Source organism: Saimiri boliviensis, chromosome 8, assembly GCF_048565385.1.
Source record: "Saimiri boliviensis isolate mSaiBol1 chromosome 8, mSaiBol1.pri, whole genome shotgun sequence".
Classification (NCBI taxonomy): domain Eukaryota; kingdom Metazoa; phylum Chordata; class Mammalia; order Primates; family Cebidae; genus Saimiri; species Saimiri boliviensis.
In genome coordinates, this window is record NC_133456.1 from 86243416 (window position 1) to 86266746 (window position 23331).

General features: G+C 50.7%; 2 protein-coding genes and 1 non-coding gene across 14 annotated transcripts; 1 reads left to right on the forward strand and 2 right to left on the reverse strand.

Annotated features, from left to right (window-relative positions):
* Positions 1-389: 389 nt before the first annotated feature.
* Positions 390-9457, reverse strand: CRELD1 (cysteine rich with EGF like domains 1). Of its 3 annotated transcripts, none has more exons than XM_010337800.3 (11): positions 9314-9457; positions 8545-8737; positions 8227-8309; positions 5579-5689; positions 5148-5239; positions 4057-4233; positions 3877-3972; positions 2508-2591; positions 2232-2327; positions 1901-2035; positions 390-1056 (listed from the first exon to the last, which is right to left on the reverse strand). In XM_010337800.3, exons 2-11 carry the CDS (start codon positions 8716-8718, stop codon positions 842-844), a joined length of 1263 nt encoding a protein of 420 aa, XP_010336102.1. In that variant the 5' UTR covers positions 8719-8737; positions 9314-9457; the 3' UTR covers positions 390-841. The 3 variants fall into 3 exon arrangements, with proteins under 3 accessions (XP_010336102.1, XP_003927128.1, XP_074260898.1); XM_003927079.4 differs by having other exon boundaries at positions 9246-9457; XM_074404797.1 differs by lacking the exons at positions 390-1056; positions 9314-9457 and adding an exon at positions 1063-1740 and having other exon boundaries at positions 1900-2035; positions 8545-9307.
* Positions 9458-9537: 80 nt separating this feature from the next.
* On the reverse strand, positions 9538-23203 carry IL17RC (interleukin 17 receptor C). Of its 10 annotated transcripts, none has more exons than XM_003927072.4 (19): positions 22588-23203; positions 22276-22297; positions 21847-21999; positions 21529-21603; positions 21329-21438; positions 19652-19763; positions 19288-19332; positions 16885-17024; positions 16613-16672; positions 14647-14701; positions 14381-14562; positions 14241-14291; positions 13325-13370; positions 13076-13197; positions 12767-12826; positions 12284-12332; positions 10453-10548; positions 10298-10336; positions 9538-10194 (listed from the first exon to the last, which is right to left on the reverse strand). In XM_003927072.4, the coding sequence occupies exons 1-19, from the start codon at positions 23095-23097 to the stop codon at positions 9566-9568; spliced, it is 2556 nt and encodes an 851-aa protein (XP_003927121.2). In that variant the 5' UTR covers positions 23098-23203; the 3' UTR covers positions 9538-9565. The 10 variants fall into 10 exon arrangements, with proteins under 10 accessions (XP_003927121.2, XP_010336099.1, XP_010336098.1 ...); XM_010337797.3 differs by having other exon boundaries at positions 9538-10191; positions 13325-13373; XM_010337796.3 differs by having other exon boundaries at positions 13325-13373.
* On the forward strand, positions 20781-20883 carry LOC120367629 (U6 spliceosomal RNA). The gene has a single exon (XR_005581959.1). It is a non-coding gene; the product is annotated as a U6 spliceosomal RNA (small nuclear RNA).
* Positions 23204-23331: the final 128 nt, after the last annotated feature.

A 23331-nucleotide genomic window follows, 5' to 3' on the forward strand; every position in this document is an offset into this window, starting at 1 on the left:
AAGGGAGGGGAGACTTCGAGGAAAGGTTGCTTGAGGCTTGGAGGCTCTGGTCATAAAGGCGACCACAATTTTATTGAACATCTCCTGTGTACTGTTCAGGTCTTCATATTTATCGCCTCACTTAATTCTCACGTTAAACCTGACTGGAAAGCATTATGAAGCCCATCTGAGAAAAGAGTGACGTTCAGAGGTAAAAGTCATCTTTCCAGGGTCCTTTGCCAAATGACAGCTGGCATGGAACCCTCCTAAAGCTGGTTCCTCTATCCTCCTTCTCCTAACACCACTTCAGGGGCAAGCTCTCTTTTCTCCACTCGCCATCAGGGAAGCCTTCAATTTCCCATGATTCTAGGAAATTTCCCCAAGGTGGGGGTGGTAGTAAGACTGAAGTCTTTTCACTTTCCAAGACCTTTCTTTATTTCCTGAGATGAATAAATAAATGGCAATGGGGGTAGGGATGTGGTGAACACAGAACAAGAGCTGGCAGCATGCAGCTGGCAGGAGGGGGCTATGATGGCCCCACCTCTGAGAGGACCCCCTCATCCTGAGCAGGGGCCAAAGCTCACTAGAAGCCACCATTAAGGAAAAACTTCAAATTCACACATTGTGAAGCCTGCCAGTCCCCCAGAGGTGAAGAGCTCATGGCATCCACCTTCAGGGCTACTTTTTACCACAGGGGCCTTGTCTGCCCAGGCATGGGTAGCTGGGTTGCTCTGTAAGGCAGGTAGGGGTGCTTACCCCCCTCCCAAAAATAAATCAAGCTGTCCTGAGTGTTCAGCAGGAGGGCAGCCCAAGCTCTGGGAGCAGCATGGGTGGGAAGAGATTCTATAGGTGGTAGCTGAGATTATCTGCCCTTGATGAAGCCCTCCAGCACACGGTCACTGCGCTCTGACAACCAGTAGCCAGTCATGGCTGCCACAGCCCCAATGAAAATGGCGGTGAACACCAAGTCGCCCTTAGCAGCCAGCGTGGCCAGAGCACAGATGATGACGCCAAAGAACATCTGCTGCAGCACCACCAGCTCGTCCTCTGTCATCTCTGAGAAGAAGCCTGCCGACTCTGCAGAAGAGCGAGAGACGCAGCCTGGCACTCCAACCCATTTGTGGCAGTTCTTGGAGCCTCCCCAGGACTCCCACACACCTGATCATCATGGCCACCAGGCCTGTCCAGCAAGCCAGGCACACATTTACTGCTCAAAACCACTCTGCAAGGGGTAGTTATCATTCCTGTCTCACTAAATGGGAAAGTGAGGCTCAGAGAGGTAAAGGGGATTGGACTTGCCAAGGCTATGTGGTGGGCAAGTTGGGAGCAGAGCATTTATTAATTACTTGTATGAGTCTCACTTCAGGGTCACACTGTCTGGATTGGGATCCCAGCTCTGCAACTTGCTTGCCACATAGCCCTGGGAAAGTAGCTTCATCTCTCTGCATCTTACTTTTTACATATGTAGAATGGGGATGAGAATAAAACCTCCAGCATCAGGTTGTTTCAGGGGTTAAATAAGATAAGGAATGTACCTGGAACAGCATCTGACACAGTGACTGCTGGGGAAATGGTCCCTGTCATCATCGTTGTGATTACCCTGCATCTCACCACAGGCCCAGCCTAGGACAGCTCTCAGCAGGCCAGGGCAAATACTGGTCCCATTGGATAGATGAGGAAACAGGTTAGGGAGGCAGACTGATTTGATGCCAAGTCTGATTCCCTTTGTACCCTGGAAGATATAAGGCTGCTGAGAGCCAATATGGAGATCAGATGTGGAGCCCAGTCTCAGTGCAGCCTCTGGGGGGCTGGGTGGCAGCAGGAGTGGGGCAGGGCCTGGAGTTGCCACTACTACCTGGGGAAGGGACTTGCCTGCCTTCTCTTTGAATAAGGACCCCCGCTCTCCTGCCCCAGGGCTCACCTGGGATCTGCTCCTTCACACAGATGCCCTCCATCTGCTTGTAGCCCTCAGCACAGATGCAGCAATAACCGCCCTCGGTGTTTTGACACTGCTCATTCTCTCCTGGACACACCTCGGTCTCACACTCATCCACATCTTGAGGGGAGAGAGGGGTCAGAGTTCTGCCAGGGTCCCCCAACTCCATCTTGTCCACCTCTCAACACTCCCCTCTGCCCTTGCTCAGGCAGCATTCCATCCTTCCTTCCCCTGCCCACCCATATTCCAGTCCCCTCTCCATTCATGCTGGGTGAGGCACTCCCAGGTGCCTGTGTCCCATCAGCAGGAGACTTACCGAGACACTTGGAGCCCACCTGCTGGTAGCCAGGGCTACACTTCTTACAGCGGCCTGGCCCTGCCCCCATGCAGCCTAGGCAGGCCTTGGCACAGTCTGGAGAGAGGAGAGAGAGATTTAGGTAAGATGTGCACCTAGGCCCAGGGGAACCATGCTCCAGAAGAGGAGGCCTGGGGCTGCTCTGAAGCCTGAGAAGGGGAAGGTTTGGAGAGACAGGTGTGGAGCAGCTCCTCCTCCCCTCCTCACATCTGCTCCTTTGCAGAAGTAGACACTGACCTCGGCACTCATAGGAGCCTTCAGTGTTCACGCAGAACTGATCGGCTCCACAGCTGGCTCGCTCTGTACCACATTCGTCAATGTCTGCAGAGAGGTGAGCAGGATGAGAATTTCAATCTCTATTCAGTAGGCAAGCTGGGGCCAGGGCCATTGGGGAATGGTCTTGCCTGGGATTAAATATGGCAGAGACTGCACACTGTCTACCAACAACATAGAAGCAGACATACAGGTGGACTTCAGGCTGCCCAGCCAGAGAACACATTTTCTAACCTGTCTTGAAGCTAAGTGTGGCCCTGTAATTGAGTTTTAGAGAACAGGATGTTAACAGGAGTGATGTACTCCACTGTTAGCTTGGCCTTAAAACAATGGGCTTGGACTCCTCAATGCACTTACTTTCCCTTCCTGAATGCTGGGACATGGGACATGGAGATGTCCAGGACTCAGCCTCAACCACGCAGACAACACGCCAGGGGATGACTGTGTAGTAAGTTAAAGGAATGATCTGGGTACTGGAATGACTGTGACTAGCAGAGCTTCCTTGCCAACCTGGACCACTCACTTTGGGACTGAGATATGAGGGAAAAAAATAAACCTCAACCCTCTAGATTCTTTTTTTTTTTTTTGAGACAGAGTTTTACTCTTGTCGCCCACGCTAGAGTGCAATGGTGGGATCTCAGCTCACTTCAACCTCTGCCTCCTGGGTTCAAACGATTCTCCTGCTTCAGACTCCTGAGTAGTTGGGATTAGAGGTGCCTGCCACCACGCCTGGCTAATTTTTGTATTTTTAGTAGATACAGGGTTTTGCCATGTTGGCCAAGCTGGTCTCGAACTCCTGATCTCAGGTGATCCACCTGCCTTGGCCTCCCAAAGTGCTGTGATTACAGGTGTGAGTGAGCCACTGCACCGGGCCAACCTCTATATTCTTTAAGCCACAGTCTTTTGTGGATTTTTGTTATAGCAGCTTAGCCTTTACTCTAGTCTATATAAGTGGCTAGGCTGGGACCAAACCAAGTCTTGAACCCAGGTTTCCTGATCCAAAGTTCAGAGTCCTAATTCTCCTGGCCAACCCTTCCTCAATTTTTAAGCCTTGGCCAAAGTAGCACCTCATCCAAGAAGCCTTTCCTGATTCCCCATCACCGCTTCCACTCAACTAGATCAGAGGCATCTCTCACTGTACACAGGGACTATACTGCACAGTACCTGTGTACTGGACTGTTAGTATCTGGTTACTTTTCTGCCTTCCCAGCAAGGTTGAGATCTCCATGAAGGCCTAAGCTAGCCCAGGCCTGTATTCAACAAATGCAGAGAAGGAGGGACCAAGCCCAGGCCCCTGCCCATCTTCCCCAGACCTAGCTAGGGCCCCACTTACCTACACACTTGAGGTGATGCAGGGCCCAGCCCTTCATGCATTGCAAACAGTTTGATTCCTCAGGTCCTGAGCATCGGGCACAGGGGCCAAAACAAGCTGGGCGGAAAGGGGTCAGCATGAGGATCGGCAGCCAGGTGCCCCATCTGCCCCGGCCCAGTGCCACACATTTTGGCTACCTACCCGAACATACCAGATGGCTGGCGTTGCGTTCTGCCTCAAAGTAGCCAAGGCCACACTGGCCACAGGCCTCACCCCCATAGCCGGCTTGGCAGTCACAGCGCCCGCTGCCCCCTCGTGTCCCTTCCCCTTCACACTGCCCGTAGCCACCACAGGGCCTCTCTGTGCCCCCAGGACAGGCTGTGGGAAGACATCAAACCAGGTGAGGTCATCTATACAACCTTGATACACAAGAGAGTATGTTCTGCTCTGCATATCATTAAACATTTTTGGAGAAGAAAATTAATTTTAATGACATATTTTGTCATAAAACTGAAATGTACTAATTTCCTCTTGTGGAACAATTAGGTTATTTACAAACATTTTATTTATTAATTTATTGACAGGGTCTCACTCTGTTTTCCAGGCAATGATGTGATCATAGCTCACTGCAGCCTCAAGCTCCTGGGCTCAAGCAATCCTCCCACTTCAGCCTAGGGGGAATACGGCTGTACCACCATGCCCCACTGTTTTTTTTTTTTTTTAAGAGACAGGGTCTTGATATGTTACCCAGGCTGGTCTCTCAAACTCCTGGCCTCAAGTGGTCCTCCTGCCTCAGCCTCCCAAAGTGCTGGGTTTACAGGCATTAGCCACTGCAGCAAATATTTTCTTTTATAAAGACTGAATTTGCCATCTTTGTAGCTAGCTCTTTATCTGCAGCTTCAGGAAAGACTGTTCTAAAAGAGGCTGGTAGTAAGTTCAGCTCTTGTGCCAGGACCGTGAGGATGGATGGTGACCGTGGGGGCTCCAGGGCAGCACCCGCCCCTCCCTAGAAGGAACTGATCTGGCATGAGAAATGAAGGGGATGGAGTTTATCGTTTCTTTAATACATGATGATAACCACACTGCATCTGACTCAGTCTAGCCCCTGTGCTTTCTCCAAGCTTTTCCCCACTGATTTGCCCATCTCCCCAGCCCTGTGAGGTGGGCAAGAACTGAGGTCCTGAAAAGTTATGAGTAGCCTGAGCTAACACAGCCAGCTAGGGACAGGGCCAGCAATGGATCTCTGGCCTCGGCAGTCCCCTCCCATCCCCAAGAGCAACTTAAAAACTCACGGAGGCAGGAGGGCCCGAAGGTGCCTGAGGGGCAGCAGAGCTTCAGGGAATCTGAGCACAGCCACTGGAAGAGGTCCGGGGCCTCCTGCTGCCTGAGGCAGGGACAGGATGGAGGGAGGTGGGGAGGAGGTGCTGACATAGTGTCACAAGTGCTGTTCCCAATCCCCACCTCCTGAATCTGTGATTCAACCCAGCTTGGACATAAGACCCACAAGGCCATCTGACCAATGCCCTTTCCCAATTTGGCAGAGGGGTAAACTGAGGCTGAAAGTGGCATCCCCCTGCAGGTCCTTAGCAGATCTGAGTTTAGAAGGAACAGAACCCGGACATGGGCCCTCAGCATGCACCCCGCCAACTTCTTGGCCAAGCCAAGGCCTTAACATCAGGCCCAACTGTGACCTACTCCCAGGAAAGGCCCCCTTGCCACTCACTTGTGAAACCACCAGTTCTCCACCAGCTCTTCACTCAGCTCCAGCAGGCGATGGCATTCGAAGTCCGACTTGCTGCACACGCCCTCCAGCACCTCTACCAGGCGGGTCTCACTGACCAGACAGGGAAGGGCTGGTGGGAAACAAGCTCCATCCCACCCACCATCCTCCTCAGGTCTCTCTCCACCCTTCCTCTTGCTATGACAATATCAAAGGAGAGGCCATGAGGTATAATGGAAGGGGTCATGATTCTGGGAAGCAGACAGACCTGGGTTCAAATCTAGTGGTAGGACCTTGGGCAAGTCACTTAATCTCTCTGAACCTCTTTGTTTTCTCATCTGTAAAATGAGGACAACAATACCGTCCCTGCAAGTTTGTTGTAATATACATCAGTTCCTGCATCCGAGCAATGGAATATAATACCCTTGCTGGATTGATATGGTTAAAAATACATCCTATAACTAGTGTTGGCAGGGATGTGGAGAAATTAGAATCCTCCTACACTGCAGGTGGGGATGCAAAATGGCATCACCACTGTGGAAAAGCAGTTCCTCAATAAGTTAGACATGGAATCACCATAGGATCCATCAATTCCACTCCTGGATACAGACCCAAAAGAATGGAAAACAGGTGTTCAAACAAAAACTTGTACACAAATGTTCACAGCAGCACTATTCACAACAGCCAAAAGGTAGAAACAATGCTGCTGTCCATCAACTGATGCATGGACAAACAAAATGTGGTACAGCCAAACGAGACTATTACCCAGCCATAAAAAGGAATAAGTATTGATATATGCTACAGTATGGGTGAACCCTGAAAACACACTAAGTGAAACAAGCAAGACACAAAAGGCCACATATTGTATGATTCTAATGAAATCAGCAAATCCTAATTTCTGCTTGACTAACACAAATTAGTGACTGTCAGGAGCCAGGGGAAGGGGAGAATGGGGAGTGACTACATAATAGGTATGGGATTTTTTTTGGGAGGGGGTAATGAAAATATTCTAGAACTAGATAGTGGTGATGGGAAATTTTTATGTATATTTTACCACATATATATGTGTGTGTGTGTGTGTGTGTGTGTGTGTATATACATATATACATACATTTGATGCCTTATAACCTGTATTTAAAGGGTCTGACACAGGGCCTGGCATATAGGAAGTGATTTAAAAAACCAAGCAATGCAGGAGCCATTGTAAAGCCAGAAGTGCCACTGGGGTTGTCTTGGCCAATCCCCTCATTCCTGAATAAGAAAACTCAGGCCCATGGAAGGAAAAGAGAAAATGACCACTGTTACTTAATAACAAAAACTTTTATTTCTAGTGGACATCCCAGTTAACCCTTTCCACACTCCTATGAAATAGGCAAATCAGGCATTAATAGCCCCATTTTATAGGTGAAGAAGCTATGGCTCTGAGAGATTAAATGACCTTCCCTAGGTTACAAATGGTAAGAACCAACAACCAGGTCTAACTCTGAGTCTTTGCTGACTCTTCTTTCATTTAACTTTGAAAAACTGCAGGGCTCAGGACTCAGGGCTCAGGGCTTGACTTTCTATATCCTTCCCATGGCTTTCTTTACATACTGACTATATACTGACAACTCTCAAATTCCTGTTTCCAATTCCTACTCTTTTCTGAATTCCAGACTTGGATGGAGTCTACTTGGATGTCTAATGGACATTTCAGCTCAATATGATCAAAGAACACCACATCCTGCCCCTCCCCTAAACCATCTCAGTTTCCCCTGTCTTACCATCTTAGAAAACCGCTGCACTATTCACTATTCACCCAGGTGATCAGAGAAGGATGAAGCGTTCGCCTCAGCCGGCGGGTGCCGTGGGCCCCAAAATCTAGTAAGCATCTTTTATTCTGTTTCTCTATACCCCATAATGAATCCATCACCAGATCCTATTGTTCTCTCTGCAAAATATACCTAGAATGTGACCCCTTCACCATGTCCTCCACTAGATGCCACACTAGCTTGTGTTGCCTTCATGCCTAGACAATGCACTTGCCTCCCAAACTGCTACTTCCTGCATCCTCCGCCCTTGCCCCCTACAGTCTGTTTGCTACATAGCAGTGTGAGTAATCTTTAAAGGTATAAAGAAGACTGTATCATTTTTTCTGCTCATAACCTTCCAAGAGCTTCCCACTACACTTCGAAAAAGAATCTAAACACCTTTCTGTAACCTTCAAGGCCTGAACCTCTGCCTTCACCTTCTACCACTCTCCCCTTTGCTCACTCCACTCCAGCCACTTTTTGAACATACCAAGCTCAGTCCCATCCTCTGCCCAATTCCCTCCCTGTCACATAGCTTGCTTCTTCACTTCAGGTCTCTCTGTTCAAATGCTACACTTTGAACACCTTGCCTCCCACCGTCCCACAGTCTACTGTGCTTCACTGTTTGTTCTTCATCTGACTTAATATTAGTCACTTACTCATTCACTGCTTATCTTCTCTATTAGAATGTGAGCTCCAGGAAAATGGGATTTTGCTTGCCTTGTTTACTGCTATATTTTAGAAGTTCGGTGACATTTGTTGAATGAATAAGTGCTCCCCAAGAGTTCCTAGCCCTCCACCAGTAGAGGAGAGATTTGGTGGGGAGGAGACTATACACCCCTCCCCCAAAAAGCCCCTTACCTGTCTTTGTATTTGGACAACTTCTCTTCCTCCCAGGCAGTGTTTCCACCTCCAAAGTTGTCCCGGATGGTTCTCTCCAGGCCCTGGAAACAGAAAATTAGTAATAGCTAAGTACAGTGCCTGGTATATGCTAGCACTCACTGTTCTACTAATCAGGAAACTGAGGCACAGAAAGGCAACCTGCCTAGGGCTATACAACTAGTAAAAGACCAACATGAAACTTGAATCCATGCAGATTTGCATCCTAGGGTTCCCCACTCTAAATCGCATTGTTACAGTAGCTGGGCCCCCTTCCAATGAGGCTGCCGGTGCACCCACCTTGTTGAAGCTGTCAACCAGTCCCCGGCAGGTATGACACGGATGGGGCTGAGGCGGGGGAGAAGACTGGGGAGGTGGAGAGGGCTGGAGCCAGATGGGGCCTGGGAGGCTGAGGAGGAGGCTCAGGCCCCAGAACACTGCTGGGACCAGGCCCTTCCGGGGCCGTGAGGCCATCTTTACCCAGGCTGGGGACCTGCAGATAAAGGGCGTGGAGAGGCTTCACTGAAGGAGTCAGGCCCCACGTGAGAAAGAAAAGGGTCTGTGCTGAGGTGCTGCGGCGCTGGGAGCCCAGATCTGCGTTATTACAACCAAAAGAGGCCAAACTGGGTACAGCAGGGGCTGCGGGGATGGGCGGGGAAAGGTGCATAACAGGCCATTCCAGAAGGGAGAGAAGTTATTCCCATTAGCATGGGGTGGGGAGAGGAAAGTGGCCTCGCTCCTTGGCAAGGGGGCAGAAGTCAGCCTCTTGTTTGCGGGCCTGATAAAGGCTACTGGAGGCTGGATCCGGAGAATTAGGGAGAAGAGATCAGATTCCAAGTAACGAAGCAGAGGCGGCCAAAGGAGTTGTCTTGGGGGAGGTGTCCGGCACCCCGGGCTTGGGGGGAGGAGCCCGGATCCGGTTAGGAAGGGAAGGGGTCAGGTTCAGGGCCTCGCAGACTGGCAAAGGCACGGCACACGAGCCGGCAGGGAAAGATCCAGACCCAAGTAGGCCACAGAGGAGGATGAAGCGTTCCCCTCAGGCGGCGGGTGCCGTGGGCCGTCTACTCACTGCGTCGCTGCCGCAGCCTGCGTAAAACGTACAACCCCCACCCGCGCCGCAGCCCAAGGGGCGGAGCTTGCCGCCCAGCCAATGGTGACGGGCCATGTGCCATTGCGTCACCCCACGCCAGCCAACCAGAGGCGGCACCGAGCTGCACCTGTCCGGTCTTAAAGGGCCGCGGGGCTAGGGAACGCCGTTTGCCACACCCGCCGCGGAGACACGTGTGGGCCACATGGGTAGAAAAACAGCGTCTACCTTTATTCAAGTCTCGTCCCCCGTCCCAGGTGCCACCCAGCGTCCCGGCCCAGGGGTCCCCGGAGGATGGAAGTAGCTCTCCAGGGCTGGTTGAAGGGCCCGGGACACTTGTTCCGCCCTCTCTCGGAGCCGCCCGGGACGCGGGGCGCTGGGCCGCTGCAGGGCCCCCAGGAAGTCCGGTAGCTGGGAGGGCAGTGAAAAGACCGGCACGGTACGGAAAAGAGCAGGCACGGCGTCCGGGCGGAGCAGCCTGTCGAAGCAGGCCGCCACGTAGCGGCCGGACGCCCGGCCTTGCAAGAAGTCAGGCAGCACGCAGCTGAGCGAGGCGCGGAAGGCGTCGTGCGGGCCGTGCGCCCCGGGCGCAGACACTCCATCCTGTAGCCACTCGCTGCACAGCGCCACCGCCCCGGGCGAGAAGAGCAGGACCACCATGCCGCCCTCCTGTAGGGTCTGGCGCCGCTGCGAATGGAACCAGGCCACGGGCCCCTGCGCGCTGAGTTCACGACGGCTCCACAGGTCTACGGCCACGCGCAGCGGCAGCTGGCACAGCGCCGACGCCAGGGCGCCCACCAGGCGCTCGAAGCTTGAGTCATCGGCTGAGTAGAGGAGCAGAGTCGCGCGGCTTCTGGCGGCTGCTGCCGAAGAAAAGAGACGGGGAGGGAAGAAGTGAGCTGGTACAGCCCTGGCCCCGCGCTCACCCCGGGGGCGGCCCCCCGCCCAGCGCTTGCGCCCACTCACCCCCCTTGCGGACGTCCTGTTTCAAGAGCCTCAGCCACCCTGGTAAGGGAGAGGGGCGGAGGCAGCTGATGAGCTTGCCTGCCACCTTCCCTCAGAGAACTCCCAGAGCCACTCTGGTCCTGCCCCTGGGGAATGGGGAGCCGGGAGGCGCTCACCTTTCTCGTGGTCCTTTCTGAGTAGGAGGAAGAGGGAAAGCGCAGCGGCAAAGAGTAGGCAGGCCAGCCACACGAGGGCCCAGCGCTTGTGGGTGTCTGGGAGACCCAGGGAAGAAGAATTAGAAACTTACATTCGCCCTCCACAGAGAAGAAAAACTGAGACTTAAGACAAATGAATTGACGGCGGGGCGTGGTGGCTCACGCCTGTAATCCCATCACTTTGGGAGGCCGATGCGGGAGGATCACAAGGTCAGGAGTTCGAGACCAGCCTGGCCAACATGGTGGAACCCTGTCTCTACTAAAGATATAAAAAATGAGCTGGGCATGGTGGTGCGCCTCTGTAATCTCATCTACTCCGGAGGCTGAGGCAGAAGAATTACTTGAACCCAGGAGGCGGAGGTTGCAGTGAGCCGAGATTGTGCCACTGCACTCCAGCCTGGGCTACAGAGTTAGACTCCCTCTCAAAAAAAGAAAAAGAAAAAGAAATGAATTGATTTGTGCAAAATCCACAGCACAGTGTCAGAGCCAGTGGATGAATATAGCTCCATTTGTGTAGGGGTCTTTGAATAAGTAACGTTACCATCTTCCTCAGTTTTCTCCTCTGTGAAGTTGTACCTACGTCACAGGGTTGGTGTGAAGACTAAATATATTAATAAATATAAAGTACTTAACACAATGCTGAGCATCTTACGTGCTAAAATGTCAGCTCATATTATTCTCTCCTAAGCTAGGGTTGCTGGGTCCTTGATCTTACTGTCCTGAGTGTCTGCAACAGCCTCCTGCCTGGTGTCCCAGCCCTGTTTTTTTTTAGCCTCCAGTTGATTCACCACATGGCAGCCTCAGAAATCTTTTAAAACTATAAATTGGATCGTAGCTCCTGCTGCTCTTAACGTAAGATTCAAATTCCCTACATGGCTCCTGCATCTTTACCTCATGACAGAAACCTGCCACATTGTCCAACACCCTGTAGCCACATTGGCCAACTTGGAGTTCCTCAAAAAAGTACCCCACGATTGAGAGGAAGATTGCAGTGAGCCGAGATCATGCCACTGCACTCCAGTCAGGCGACAGAGGGAGACTCTGTCTCAAAAAAAAAAAAAAAAAAAAAAAGTACCCCACAGTCTTCACAAAAATGTATCTCTACCCCCTTCCTCTAGCTCAGTTTTCAGAGTTCTGCTGGAACTTTCCCCCTGAGCCCCTCACCCATCCCAGGTCAGGTCTGCATTGTATGCATTTGCAGTACTGAACACTTGGTGGTGCTTCAGTAGCTCACACTTTAAATGAAGTGACTGGCTCATGTCTTGCTAGTCTAAGGGTTGTGGCCAGAGAATTTATTGATTGATTGATTGATTGATTGATTGATGTTCCTGGGATCCCTGCAAGCTCTCATCATTTTTTTTTTTTTTTTTTTTGAGACGGAGTTTCACTCTTGTTACCCAGGCTGGAGTGCAATGGCGCGATCTCGGCTCACCGCAACCTCCGCCTCCTGGGTTCAGGCAATTCTCCTGCCTCAGCCTCCTGAGTAGCTGGGATTACAGGCACATGCCACCATGCCCAGCTAATTTTTTTTGTATTTTTAGTAGAGACGGGGTTTCACCATGTTGACCAGGTTGGTCTTGATCTCTCGACCTTGTGATCCACCCGCCTCGGCCTCCCAAAGTGCTGGGATTACAGGCTTGAGCCACCGCGCCCGGCCTCTCATCATATTTTTTGAGTGAATGAAGGAATGACCCTCTGGTTTATCTGATCTCAGGGAAGGACAAGGCCAGTGGTCCCTGTCAAGATCCCTGCTCCTGGTACAGAAAGGAAAGGCAGTTCTTACAATACTCACATTTGTCCATGGGGCAGGCCCATATTGCTCCCAGGTCATCATTCCACAGCTATAAGATACAAACAGAACAAATCCAGTGCACCAGTTGGATGTTCAGCATTCACCAAGCTCTGGTGGCCTGATCTCCAAATTCCCATCAACTATGCGTATCTCCCGGCTACGGTTCCTGCAGGTGCTCTGCCTTTGCTTATGCTGTGCCCACTGCCTAGGCTATGACTTCTTCCATGCCAAACCTGGCTTATAGGAAGAAATTCTTCCCAGAAGCTCTCCCTGGAACCCAAAACTTAGCACCCATAGGTATGGTTATCTGTTTATGGATGTCTAGCTAACAGTGTGCTCCTTGGAGAGAGGAACTATGCCTCCTCTACTCTTAACTCTCTCAGGGCTGAACATAAAATAAACCTAAATAGATAGTAGATGAGTGCTAGTTTTAGGCCTGAGGCCCTTAGGCATTGAGGTGGGGCCCTTCTGCTACCTGCTCACCTGCAGACACTGGCCTGACTGCAGGTCTTGTAGCAAGTACTCTCCAAGGCGAGCTGCCATCTGCCAAGCCAAAGGACGGGGGCACTGTTACCTGGAGGCAGCACCCTTAGGGCAGCATCTACCAGGCTACAGCTGGTTAGAATGGGGTAGAGAGGACTGGGAAACTTTGATGATGCCACTGAATAGGGCCCAGGTCTGAGTCACCCCCATGTTTCCAGAGACCAGCACAGGGTGGATGGAGTAAAAATTTGAGGCCAGGTGTGAGATACATCTGTAGAGATCTGTGGAGGAGGGTCACTCAGTCCTTACCGTGGAGGTTCTGCTGGGCAGTGAAGTACAGCCACTGGGTTCCAAGGCACAGAGGGATCTGTTGTCCTGGGGGCCTCTTGTCTCCAACAGTAGCACATCATCATTGAGAGGCCCCAGGGAGTCTGGAAGGGGTAAGAGGCCACTCTGACCAAGACCCAACCTTGCTGGGATTGGCTACTTTCCCACCTCCCATGCTGTGACCACCCCTAGGAGATGGCCCTGCCTCAGCCACCCCCAGGCCCCACTCACCAGCCCACAAGCACTCTTGCAGCTGCAGCTTCTCCCAGCTGTTCACCTGCTGGGAAGAGACCATGGTTAGGGCCACTAAGAAAAGCAAAAGCTAAGGCCAGAAAGACCAGAACAGTGCAGGCAACAGGAGGCCTGTTGGGTTGGGAATCTACACTTGACCTGACCTTAGGCAGATAGGAGTTCAAGGCTGGGTAATTAGGAGTCAATTCATCTTTCTCTGTGCTAAAGGGTCTTCTGACCCTAAAGCTCTTTTCGTGTCTTATAAAGCATAGCTCCTCTCTCAACTAACCTTCTCAAAGAGATTTCCTTCCCACCTGACCACCATGCTAAAAATTGCAACCCCAATCCTCCCTTATCCCTTTTCCCATAGTATTTGTATGCAATTTTAAGGTATTATATAATTTATTTACAATGTCTATTGGCTGCCTTTCTCCATTACAAGGTAAGTTCTACGACAGTAGGGACATTAGGATCTATCACAAGTGCCTAAAACAGTTACTTGTGCTGCTCAAAAAATCTTGAATGAGTGAATATTCTTATAATCACCCTTTGAAACTGTAGAGCAACCCCTTCTACATAAATGGAAATAGCATACTGATAGCAATAATAAAAGTGGCTACATTTATTGAGCATTTAGCCTGTACCAGTTTCTAAGGGGAAGCACTCCTCTTATTTCATCATCACAACCACTCCATGAGGCAGTTACTGTATTATCATCTGCATTAAACAGATGAGACTGAAGTTTAGAGAGGTGAAGTGACTTGCCCAGGGTTCCACACACTGCTAAAGTAAACTGGAACTCCCAAAGAGGAAGCTGGCAACCACTATGCTTTAACAGCCCAAGAACAAAGACACCTTTGGCTGGAGGTTTGCTCAGGTCCAGCCCCCAGCCTAACGCTGTGCACCCCCTTCTGACCTGAACACAGAGGTTAGGGTGGCCTTCTAGCAATGGGAACTCGAGAACCTTCTGTGGAAAGAGAGGAATGGGTGAGATCACAAAACGGAGACCCCAGTTTCCCACTCTCCCCTCACCACGGGAGCCTCTGTTTTGCTTACGTTCACAGTGATATTCTCCCAGGAAAGCGGCGGGACCAGTGGCTGGCAGGGTTCCCCACCCGGAGCCTGCCAACACAGTGCCGCTTCAGCGGGCAGTGGGCACAGTGCCTCCAGTCGCCAGCTCTGCAGAGTCAGCAGTCGCAGCCGGGCGGCACGCCAGAGGTTCCGGTGTGCGCGTGGGTCTGCAAGGAAAGGGCGCAGTCACTGCGTACCAGGCACCTATCGATCACACAGCCTCAACCCCAGCCCCAGGCCAGTCAGCTCACCCTCCCTGAAGGGGCAGATGTTCGTCCTAAAGGAGTCAGGTTCCAGAGGCCACACCTGGAAAGGAAACAGGGGTCTGCTCAGGTCAGTTCCACCTAGCCACCTCTCCATGGGCATGTGCCCAGCCCTCTGCTAGACACTGGGGACACAGTCATTCAGCGGATATTTTGCAAGCACTTGCCAGGTCTTCTTGCCTTTTACAAAACCTGGAGATGCTCACATCCTTTCTTCCAGCAAACATAATGGCAGACACTGGCAATGTCTTAATTCAACAAACTTTTAATGAGTGCCTACCATGTGTCTTACCAGTATGACAGGCACAAGGGACCTTGGATAATTAATTTTTTTTTTTTTTTGAGAGGGAGTCTTGCTCTGTTGCCCAGGCTGGAGTGCAGTGGCCTGATCTCAGCTTACCACAACCTCTACTTCCTGAGTTCAAGTAATTCTCCTGCCTCAGCCTCCCGAGTAGCTGGGACTACAGGCCCAAGCCACCATGCTGGGCTGATTTTTATATTTTTAGTAGAAACAGGGTTTCACTATCTTGGCCAGGCTGGTCTCGAACTCCTGATCTCGTGATCTGCCCCCCTTGGCCTCCCAAAGTGCTGGGATTACAGGCATGAGCCACCATGCCCAGTGGATAATTAAATTGAATTCATTCCACAATCACTTTGTGAGCACCTACTACATGCTGGGGAATGTGCTAGATTCTGAGGACACATTCATTTATTCTTTCAACAGACATTTTAAGAGATTTTTTTTTTTTTTTTTTTTGAGGCGGAGTTTCGCTCTTGTTACCCAGGCTGGAGTGCAATGGCGCGATCTCGGCTCACCGCAACCTCCGCCTCCTGGGTTCAGGCAATTCTCCTGCCTCAGCCTCCTGAGTAGCTGGGATTACAGGCATGAGCCACCATGCCCAGCTAATTTTTTGTCTCTTTAGTAGAGACGGGGTTTCACCATGTTGACCAGGATGGTCTCGATCTCTCAACCTTGTGATCCACCCGCCTCGGCCTCCCAAAGTGCTGGGATTACAGGCTTGAGCCACCGCGCCCGGCCTGAGATGTTTTTATTATGTGCATAGCTCTGTGCTAAGCACTAAAGATAATATATTAATTTATTCATCAAACCTTTAATTAGAAACACCTACTGTGTGGCAGGCATTGTGTTTGACAATGAGGACATTTAAATCACAGCAAACATCTCATGAGCATCTGCTGTGTCCTATGGCTGTGCTAGGCAGTAAGATTGATTCATTCACCATTCAACAGTGAGGACCCTCATACTGTTACCTTGTTTAAAAGCAAAGCAAAACAAAACAACGAGTAGGCAGTATATGCCAGGCACTGTGCAAGGCTCTTGCAAAGTTATTACATTTGAATTAGATATGCTTTGCTTGCCTTCAAGGAGATCACAAACTCACACTTGTAGTAAGGATAAAATATGTATGTAAATTAGTAAATCACTCATTTCATAATATTTATTGAGCATCTGTTGTATACAAGAAGATGCCCAAATAAGAAAGGAAGTGATTGAGCTGGGTGTGGTGGCCCATCTCCACAAAAAAAAAAATTAAAAATCAAAACAGGGTTGGGCATGGTAGCTCACACCTGTAATCCCAGCACTTGGGAGGCCAAGGTGGGAGGATCTGTTCTGTTCATAGCACATGCTCTGCCCCACAGGGGAACACAAAGACAGAACTGGAGTAGGGAAAAGCCTCAAGGAGAAGATGACATTTGAATGGGGACTGAAGTTTAAATAGGAGTTCTGTGGAAGATCAGGGAGAGGATTCTGGGAATGTAACAGATAGAAGGCATAGGACAGCAAGGGTCAAGGGAGGATCAGCCACCCCAGGGAGCCACAGTCTCCACCTCAATGAAGGGTTTGAAGAATGGTGAGACCAGGAAGGCAGGGGTCACCCCCATCATCATCTTCCCATTCCTCTTCTGTCACCCAGCTGGACTCTGCTCCTACCTGAATACAGAGACAGGGAACCAGATCTGTGTGGTTCAAGGTAATGATCTGTGGTCCAGTCTGTGGAACAAGCAAAAGGAAGGAAGTTGGAGAAGATAAGGAGGAAGAGGAGGAGGCCAAGGTCAAGGAAACCAGGAAGGCAGAAGTTCCCCCACCAGGGTTCCCTTGCTTGGTATGAGTCCTCTTCAAGGGTCCTCTTTGATAAGGCACTGCATCCTTTGCATGGGCATCAGCCTATAGTGGGAATGGACTTGGGAAGGGGGCGGCCTCACCAGGTTTTTTTGCCACCAGGGTTTTGGGGGACCCTGGACCTGCTTCCAGTACAGGAAGAGGCTGAAGTGCTGCTCCTCGGAGACATTTAGGACCAGGCGCGCATTGTCACCATCTGCAGACACGTTGAGCCAGGGCAGGGCTGGTGGAAGAGGCAAATACAGCACAGCTTAGACTTCCTCATCTCTTCTGCATACCCAACTGATGCTTTGGCGTTTCCTTCAAACTCTTTAGACTGGAAGGCTCTTGGAGGGCAGAGCCTGTGTCCTCATCTCAAACCAGACTTTGCCCCTAGTAGCTGCCCAGAGCCAAGCCAGAGGAGGCCCCAGTGTGTGGTCTGAGGACAGCTCTTCTCCCTGCTTCTCCCTCTGCAGCCAGAAAGATCTTGTAACCTCTTTAAAACAAGTCCTTTTCTTCTGGTCAGAACTGTGACCTCTCTGACCTCACCTTTTGCCACTTGTGTCCTTTTCTTTTTTTTTGAGAGAGAGCGTCTGGCTCTGTTGCCCAGGCTGGAGTGCAATAACATAATCTCAGTTCACTGCAGCCTCCACCTCCTGGGTTCAAGTAATTCTCTTGCCTCAGCCTCCCGAGTATAGCTGGGATTATAGGTGTGCCCAGCTAACTTGTATTTTTAGTAGAGACAGGGTTTTGCCACGTTGGCCAGGCTGGTCTCGAACTCCTGACCTCAAGAGATCCTCCTACCTCAGTCTCCCAAAGTGCTGGGATTGCAGGTGTGAGCCACCTCGCACAGTGTATGGCACTTGTGTCCTTAACTTGCTGCAGAGTTATTAAGGACCTCCTTACTGGCCGGGCGCGGTGGCTCAAGCCTGTAATCCCAGCACTTTGGGAGGCCGAGGCGGGTGGATCACGAGGTCGAGAGATCGAGACCATCCTGGTCAACATGGTGAAACCCCGTCTCTACTAAAAATACAAAAAATTAGCTGGGCATGGTGGCGCGTGCCTGTAATCCCAGCTACTCAGGAGGCTGAGGCAGGAGAATTGCCTGAACCCAGGAGGCAGAGGTTGCGGTGAGCCGAGATCGAGCCATTGCACTCCAGCCTGGGTAACAAGAGCGAAACTCCGTCTCAAAAAAAAAAAAAAAAAAAAAAAAAAAAAAAAGGACCTCCTTACTATTTCTTAAATATTCCTGACACACTTCCACCCCAGGCACTTTGCACTGGCTATTCTCTCTGCGTGGAATCCTCTTCCCTCAGATACATGGCTCCTCCCTCACCTCTTTAAGGTCTCTGCTCACCAGAGTGAGGCCATCCCTGACTTCTGCAACTCCCAACCTACCTCTCCCCCTTCTGCAAACTTTCTCCTTATCTCTAATCACTGTCTAACTTATTGCATTATTCACATCTCCATGTATTTGTCATGTCCTTCCTCATCCCCACCCTCACCCTGACACCCAGCTCCATGAGGGTGGGATTTTTGTTATCTTGATTTATTGATTCCTTAATATTTTCAGTGTCCAGGGATTTGCCTGGTACACAGAAATTACATAATAAATATCTGTTGAATAAATGAATCGACATCTACTGAATGAAGGAAGAAATGAAATGCATGATATATATCTGTATTTTTAAAACTCTGGTGTTGAGTAGTCTCTAATGAGTTGCCAAAAAGGCAGACTAAGTTTAATTTTAAGAAGCCAAAAAGAAAATGAAGTGGAAAAAATTCAATAGTTCAGAAAACACCACAGTATTTATATATTGATCTGGGTGCTTGTTATGCAAGTATATACATATATAAAAATGAATTGAACTGGACATGAAAATTAGTACACTTTACATACTTTAATGTATGTATGTTATGTTATACACAATAAAAAAGAAAATACAAAACCCAAACAAAATCCAAATAGCACATGGGAAAAAAGTCAGACCCTTGACTTTCTTAGCTTTTATTTCAAGTTTTTTTTTTTTATTGTGACAAGAGTTTTGCTCTGTCACCCAGGCTGGAGTGCAGTGTTGCAATCTCAGCTCATTGCAGCCTCTATCTCCCAGGCTCAAGCAATTCTCCTGCCTCAGCCTCCCGAGTAGCTGAGACCACAGATGCACACTACCACTGCCCAATTACTTTTTGTATTTTTGGTAGAGATGGGGTTTTGCCATGTTGCCCAGGCTGGTCTTGAACTTTTGAGCTCAACGATCCTCCCACCTCAGCCTCCCAAAGTGTTGGGATTACAAATATAAGCCACTGAGCCTGACCCAAGATTCATCTATTTCCAGTGCTTAGCACAGAGTAGCAGCTACTGCAATTAATGTGTTATGAATGAATGAATGATTGTGTTCTGCGAGCTTCTGAGATGTGGCAGCCCATATCTGAAATGGACTCCAAGGTTCTCTCACACTCCAGACCCTGCCCCTCCCTCCTCCCAGCCCACTTGCCCTATCCCCTACCCCAGCAGCTCCGGATGCTGTTCCGGACTTCGAGCCCCCTGCAGTCTGGGGAGAGATCACAGAAGAGCCTCCGGTGGGGCTGGGGGCCAAGGAAAGACGAAGGGCAATCTGGCTCCCAGAGGGGAATTAGGAAGGGCTCCCCATCCCCTAGATACCACCCACATCTATCTGATGCTCAGAACACCTTCCCTAGGGGCTGGAAAGCCACATTACCCAGGGAAAGAAGGCCTGAGGGACTGACTCTGGGAAGGATATGAGTTCAGACTCCTGCCTGAGTGTGGATGGAGCTAGCAGAGGGTGAAAGCAGGAAGGGAGTGGCCAGAGGGGACAGAGGCTAGGGGTCCAGGACTTGGGGTCCACTTACCAGGCAGCTGCTGTGTGAGGTTGAGTTTCTTCTCATACCTGGGCTGAGTATAGGACCAGATTTGCACCTCACTCCCTAGGGCAGCCTCGAAGCAGTCATATACTACAGATCCCTGTGAGGAGACGGTGGGGAAGGCTGGCGGTGCAGGGCTCAGAATCCAGGCCAAGGGCTGTGGGATCATCTTTAGGGACCACTCTGCTCACTGCCCTTCTCTCCCAACCAATGACTGTATTTATACTGTATAGGCTGGAATCTACCATTCACCTTTCCTTCAAGGGGCCTCAATTCTAAAGCACATGTCCTCAGTAAGAGGGTCACCAGGGTGGGAAAAGGTCCTAGCCATTTAAATCCCTGCCCCAACCCTGCTGTGCTAATCACCTGGCCAAAGCCAAGGAGATGAGACACCACAATGCAACATGGGACACCCCTCCCCACAGAAATGGTTCTCACACTTGACCCAGTGCCTCAGTGGTCCTCACAACTGCTGGTGACATGGGCCAAGCAGATGTTCTCCCAGTCTACAATTCTCTAGATAAAAAGATATCAGCTGGAAGCTGGAGGTTGGAGGGGAAGCCAAAGGGTTTGAGTGATTTGACCCCGTTGGAAATAGATCTTCCAAGCACATGTAGCCTCCTGAGGCAGGGAGAAGCCCCAACACCCTGCATCATGGTACTTGCACCATGGTATGTACCCCATGGTATGTATGGCAGACTCTTCTTTTGGTCCAAGAGTACAGAGAAGTGCATCCAGCCCACAGACCTCCTCTCTCCAAACCTCACTTTCTTTATCTGGGAAATGAGGATCATAATAATGCCTAGTTCATCAAGTAGTTTTGAGGATTACAAAGTTATTATATTTATTGAAACCCTTCAGTGCCAGGCATTACAGCCGGTGTTTTACCGGCCTCAACTTATTTAATTCTCAGAACACCCATGTGAGGTGGGACTATTTTTTTAATGTGGCCCCCCCAAAAAAATTTTAGAGATATTTCACAAGGAAGTTACACTAACAGCCAATAAGCATATGAAAAAAGTGCTCAACTTCATCAATCATTGGGAGGCACAGATTAAAACCACAATGATAAAACAGCACATATGCAGTAAAATCATTACAATTATAACACCTATGCTTGTTTTGGCACCACATATACCACAATTGGAACAATACAGAAAAGATTAGCACAGCCCCTGCCTGAGGATGACATGCAAATTCATGAAGGATCCCATATATATATATAATTCAAATAGATTAATTTAAAAATAAAATAAAATTGCATCACTGAGTGTTGGCAAAGATGGGAAGCAACTGGAACTCCCATCCACTGCTGGGGAGAGGGTGAAATAGTAGCGGTACCCTGGAAAACTGCTTGGTGTTTTCTCACAGTCAAGCACATGAAGTAGGACTATTCTTATCCCCATTTTACAGACATAAAAATTGAGGCATATCAGGCTGAAGGGGCTTTCCCCTTCAGCACTGATCAGAATCAAAAGAATAGTCCTACCTCACATGGCTGTTTTGAGAACTAAGTAAGTTGATACCTATAAAATACTGGCTATAATGCCTGGTACTGAGGGGGTTCAATAAATTTAATTCTTTTGTAATCCTCAAAGAGATAATGCATATGAAAGTGTTTTATAGATTTTAGGTTTAGAAGGTGGTTATTATTATTTTGCATACCACAGACTGACCAAACTGCACAAGGGCAGCAGGCACTTGCACCTCCAGCAGGACGCAGCGGGCTGTAGGGTAGGCCTGGAAGGAGAGCACGACTTGGGCCTGGAGAGAGGCTGTGGGCAACAGGGCAGGGATTGGTCAGGCCTAGGAGCGGCAGGCCAGGCCTTGGCACGGGGCAGTTGGGCCAGCCAAGTTCTCCTCACCATTCCTAGGCGTCTCAAGCCCTGGGTCAGCTGCTCCTCCAAACTTTTTCTCATCTTCAGGCTCTTCCCAGTGACCTAGAAGGATGCAAGAGCAAAGCCCCCGGTGAGGCCCCCTGCTCTGGACTGGCTTTGGCACTGGCTTCCTTCTGGAACGCCCAGTGCTGGGAAGCAGGGGCTGGGGAGACCACGTTGGCCTGGGGGTCCTCCCAGTGTCCTCCAGGAGGATGCCCAGCACTGCCCGCGAGATCCCCTGGCCCTCATGCCCACCCCAGACATGCTCACATGTGCACACACACTGTCACAGGATGACTTGCTCACCATGCACAGCCAAGTGGACAGCCACACGCACGCAGAGGTCACAGTCGGTCTCCTGGCCACACCTCAGCACCAGCTCTGTCTGCAGGTGTGTAGGCACCAGCACGGGGCCCAGAGCAGGCACGATGTCTCCAGGCAGGCAGAGTATATCATTGTCTGTATATGGAGGGGTGGATGGGAGCTGAAGCTGTTCTGAGCCCAGAATTTGGTGGCACCTAACATACCCAGAGAGCCAAGGAACTTGGCTCTCCTGGGCTGAGGTGGGCCTGGGACACCTCAGCTGAAGCTGTTCCGAGCCCAGAACTTGGTGGCACCTGACATACCCAGGAGAGCCAAGGAATTTGGCTCTCCTGGGCTGTTGCCATGGGCCTGAGACAGCTCTACTCCCTCCAGTCAGCCTTGGAAAATCTTTTTAAAAGTAGGGATACTTACCCCAGAGTTGGCAGGAGAGGCCCTGGGAAGGAGGAAAGGAGAGTCAGAGTTTGTGCCCCCACATCTAGGCACTGTTCTCTGCCTGAGACCTCAACTTACATTTTTCTGGAATTCTGTTTTCCCAGACCCTCCCAGAAGAAGACAGACCCAACTCTTGCCCCTTCCCCATTCTTCTCTTCTCCCATCAGCACCAGACAGACCAGACAGGGCAGTTCTGGCAGTGGCAGCAGTGACAGGAGCCAGGCTAGGGCTTTGCTGAGCCAAAAACGGAACTCTGGGCCTTCCCCCATCTCCTCGGGGTTCCAGACTCACCGGTGAGCAATGAGTAGCATCCTGAGGCCCCACAAGCCTCTCCAGAGGAAGGACCATGGGGCTTCGGCCCAGTGCCAAGGACAGCAAAAACCAGGGTACAGGCATCTTCCAGGTTCCAGGCGGCACACAGGCCTGAGGTCCTGTGCTGCCCCCCAAAGGGGGGCAGACACCTGACCCCTGACCCCAGTCAGCCCGTGTCTGTGTGTGGCAGGGGCTGGAATCCTTCCCCAGCCTCCAGAGGAGGCAGTGGGGGCCGAGCTGGAGAGTTTGCGCACTCCCTCTCCTGGGAGTCGACTCTCGTCCTACTTCCAGCCTGGAGTGCTTTCGTTTTGGCTCCCGGCAGGCAATCGGCTGTTCCCGCCCCTCTCTGTCCCTCCCACCAACACCAGGCTTGGGAGCCAGCAGCCTTGGACTAGGGTGGTGCCCGCACCTCCTCCTTTTTTGGCTCTCCTCCCCCTCTGCTGACACCTGGCTGGGAGGGGCCCCTGAAGAAGGCAGCGAATGCATCATGGCTGAGTAAGGGAGCTCTTACTCACCCCAGGAGCCCCAAGGAGGACACAGCCCTGGGGTCCTAGGCCCACTAGGTCTCCCCTTACTAGGCACCCTTGGTCCCCTCACACACTCCTTGGGCCTCAGTGAAACTTTGTGGGACAGGAGCTCTAAAAGCACAGCCAAAAGGGCACCAGAAAGTGGGCTTTTCACCACTGCCTGGCCTAGGCTCAAATGTGGTATGAGGGCTAGAAG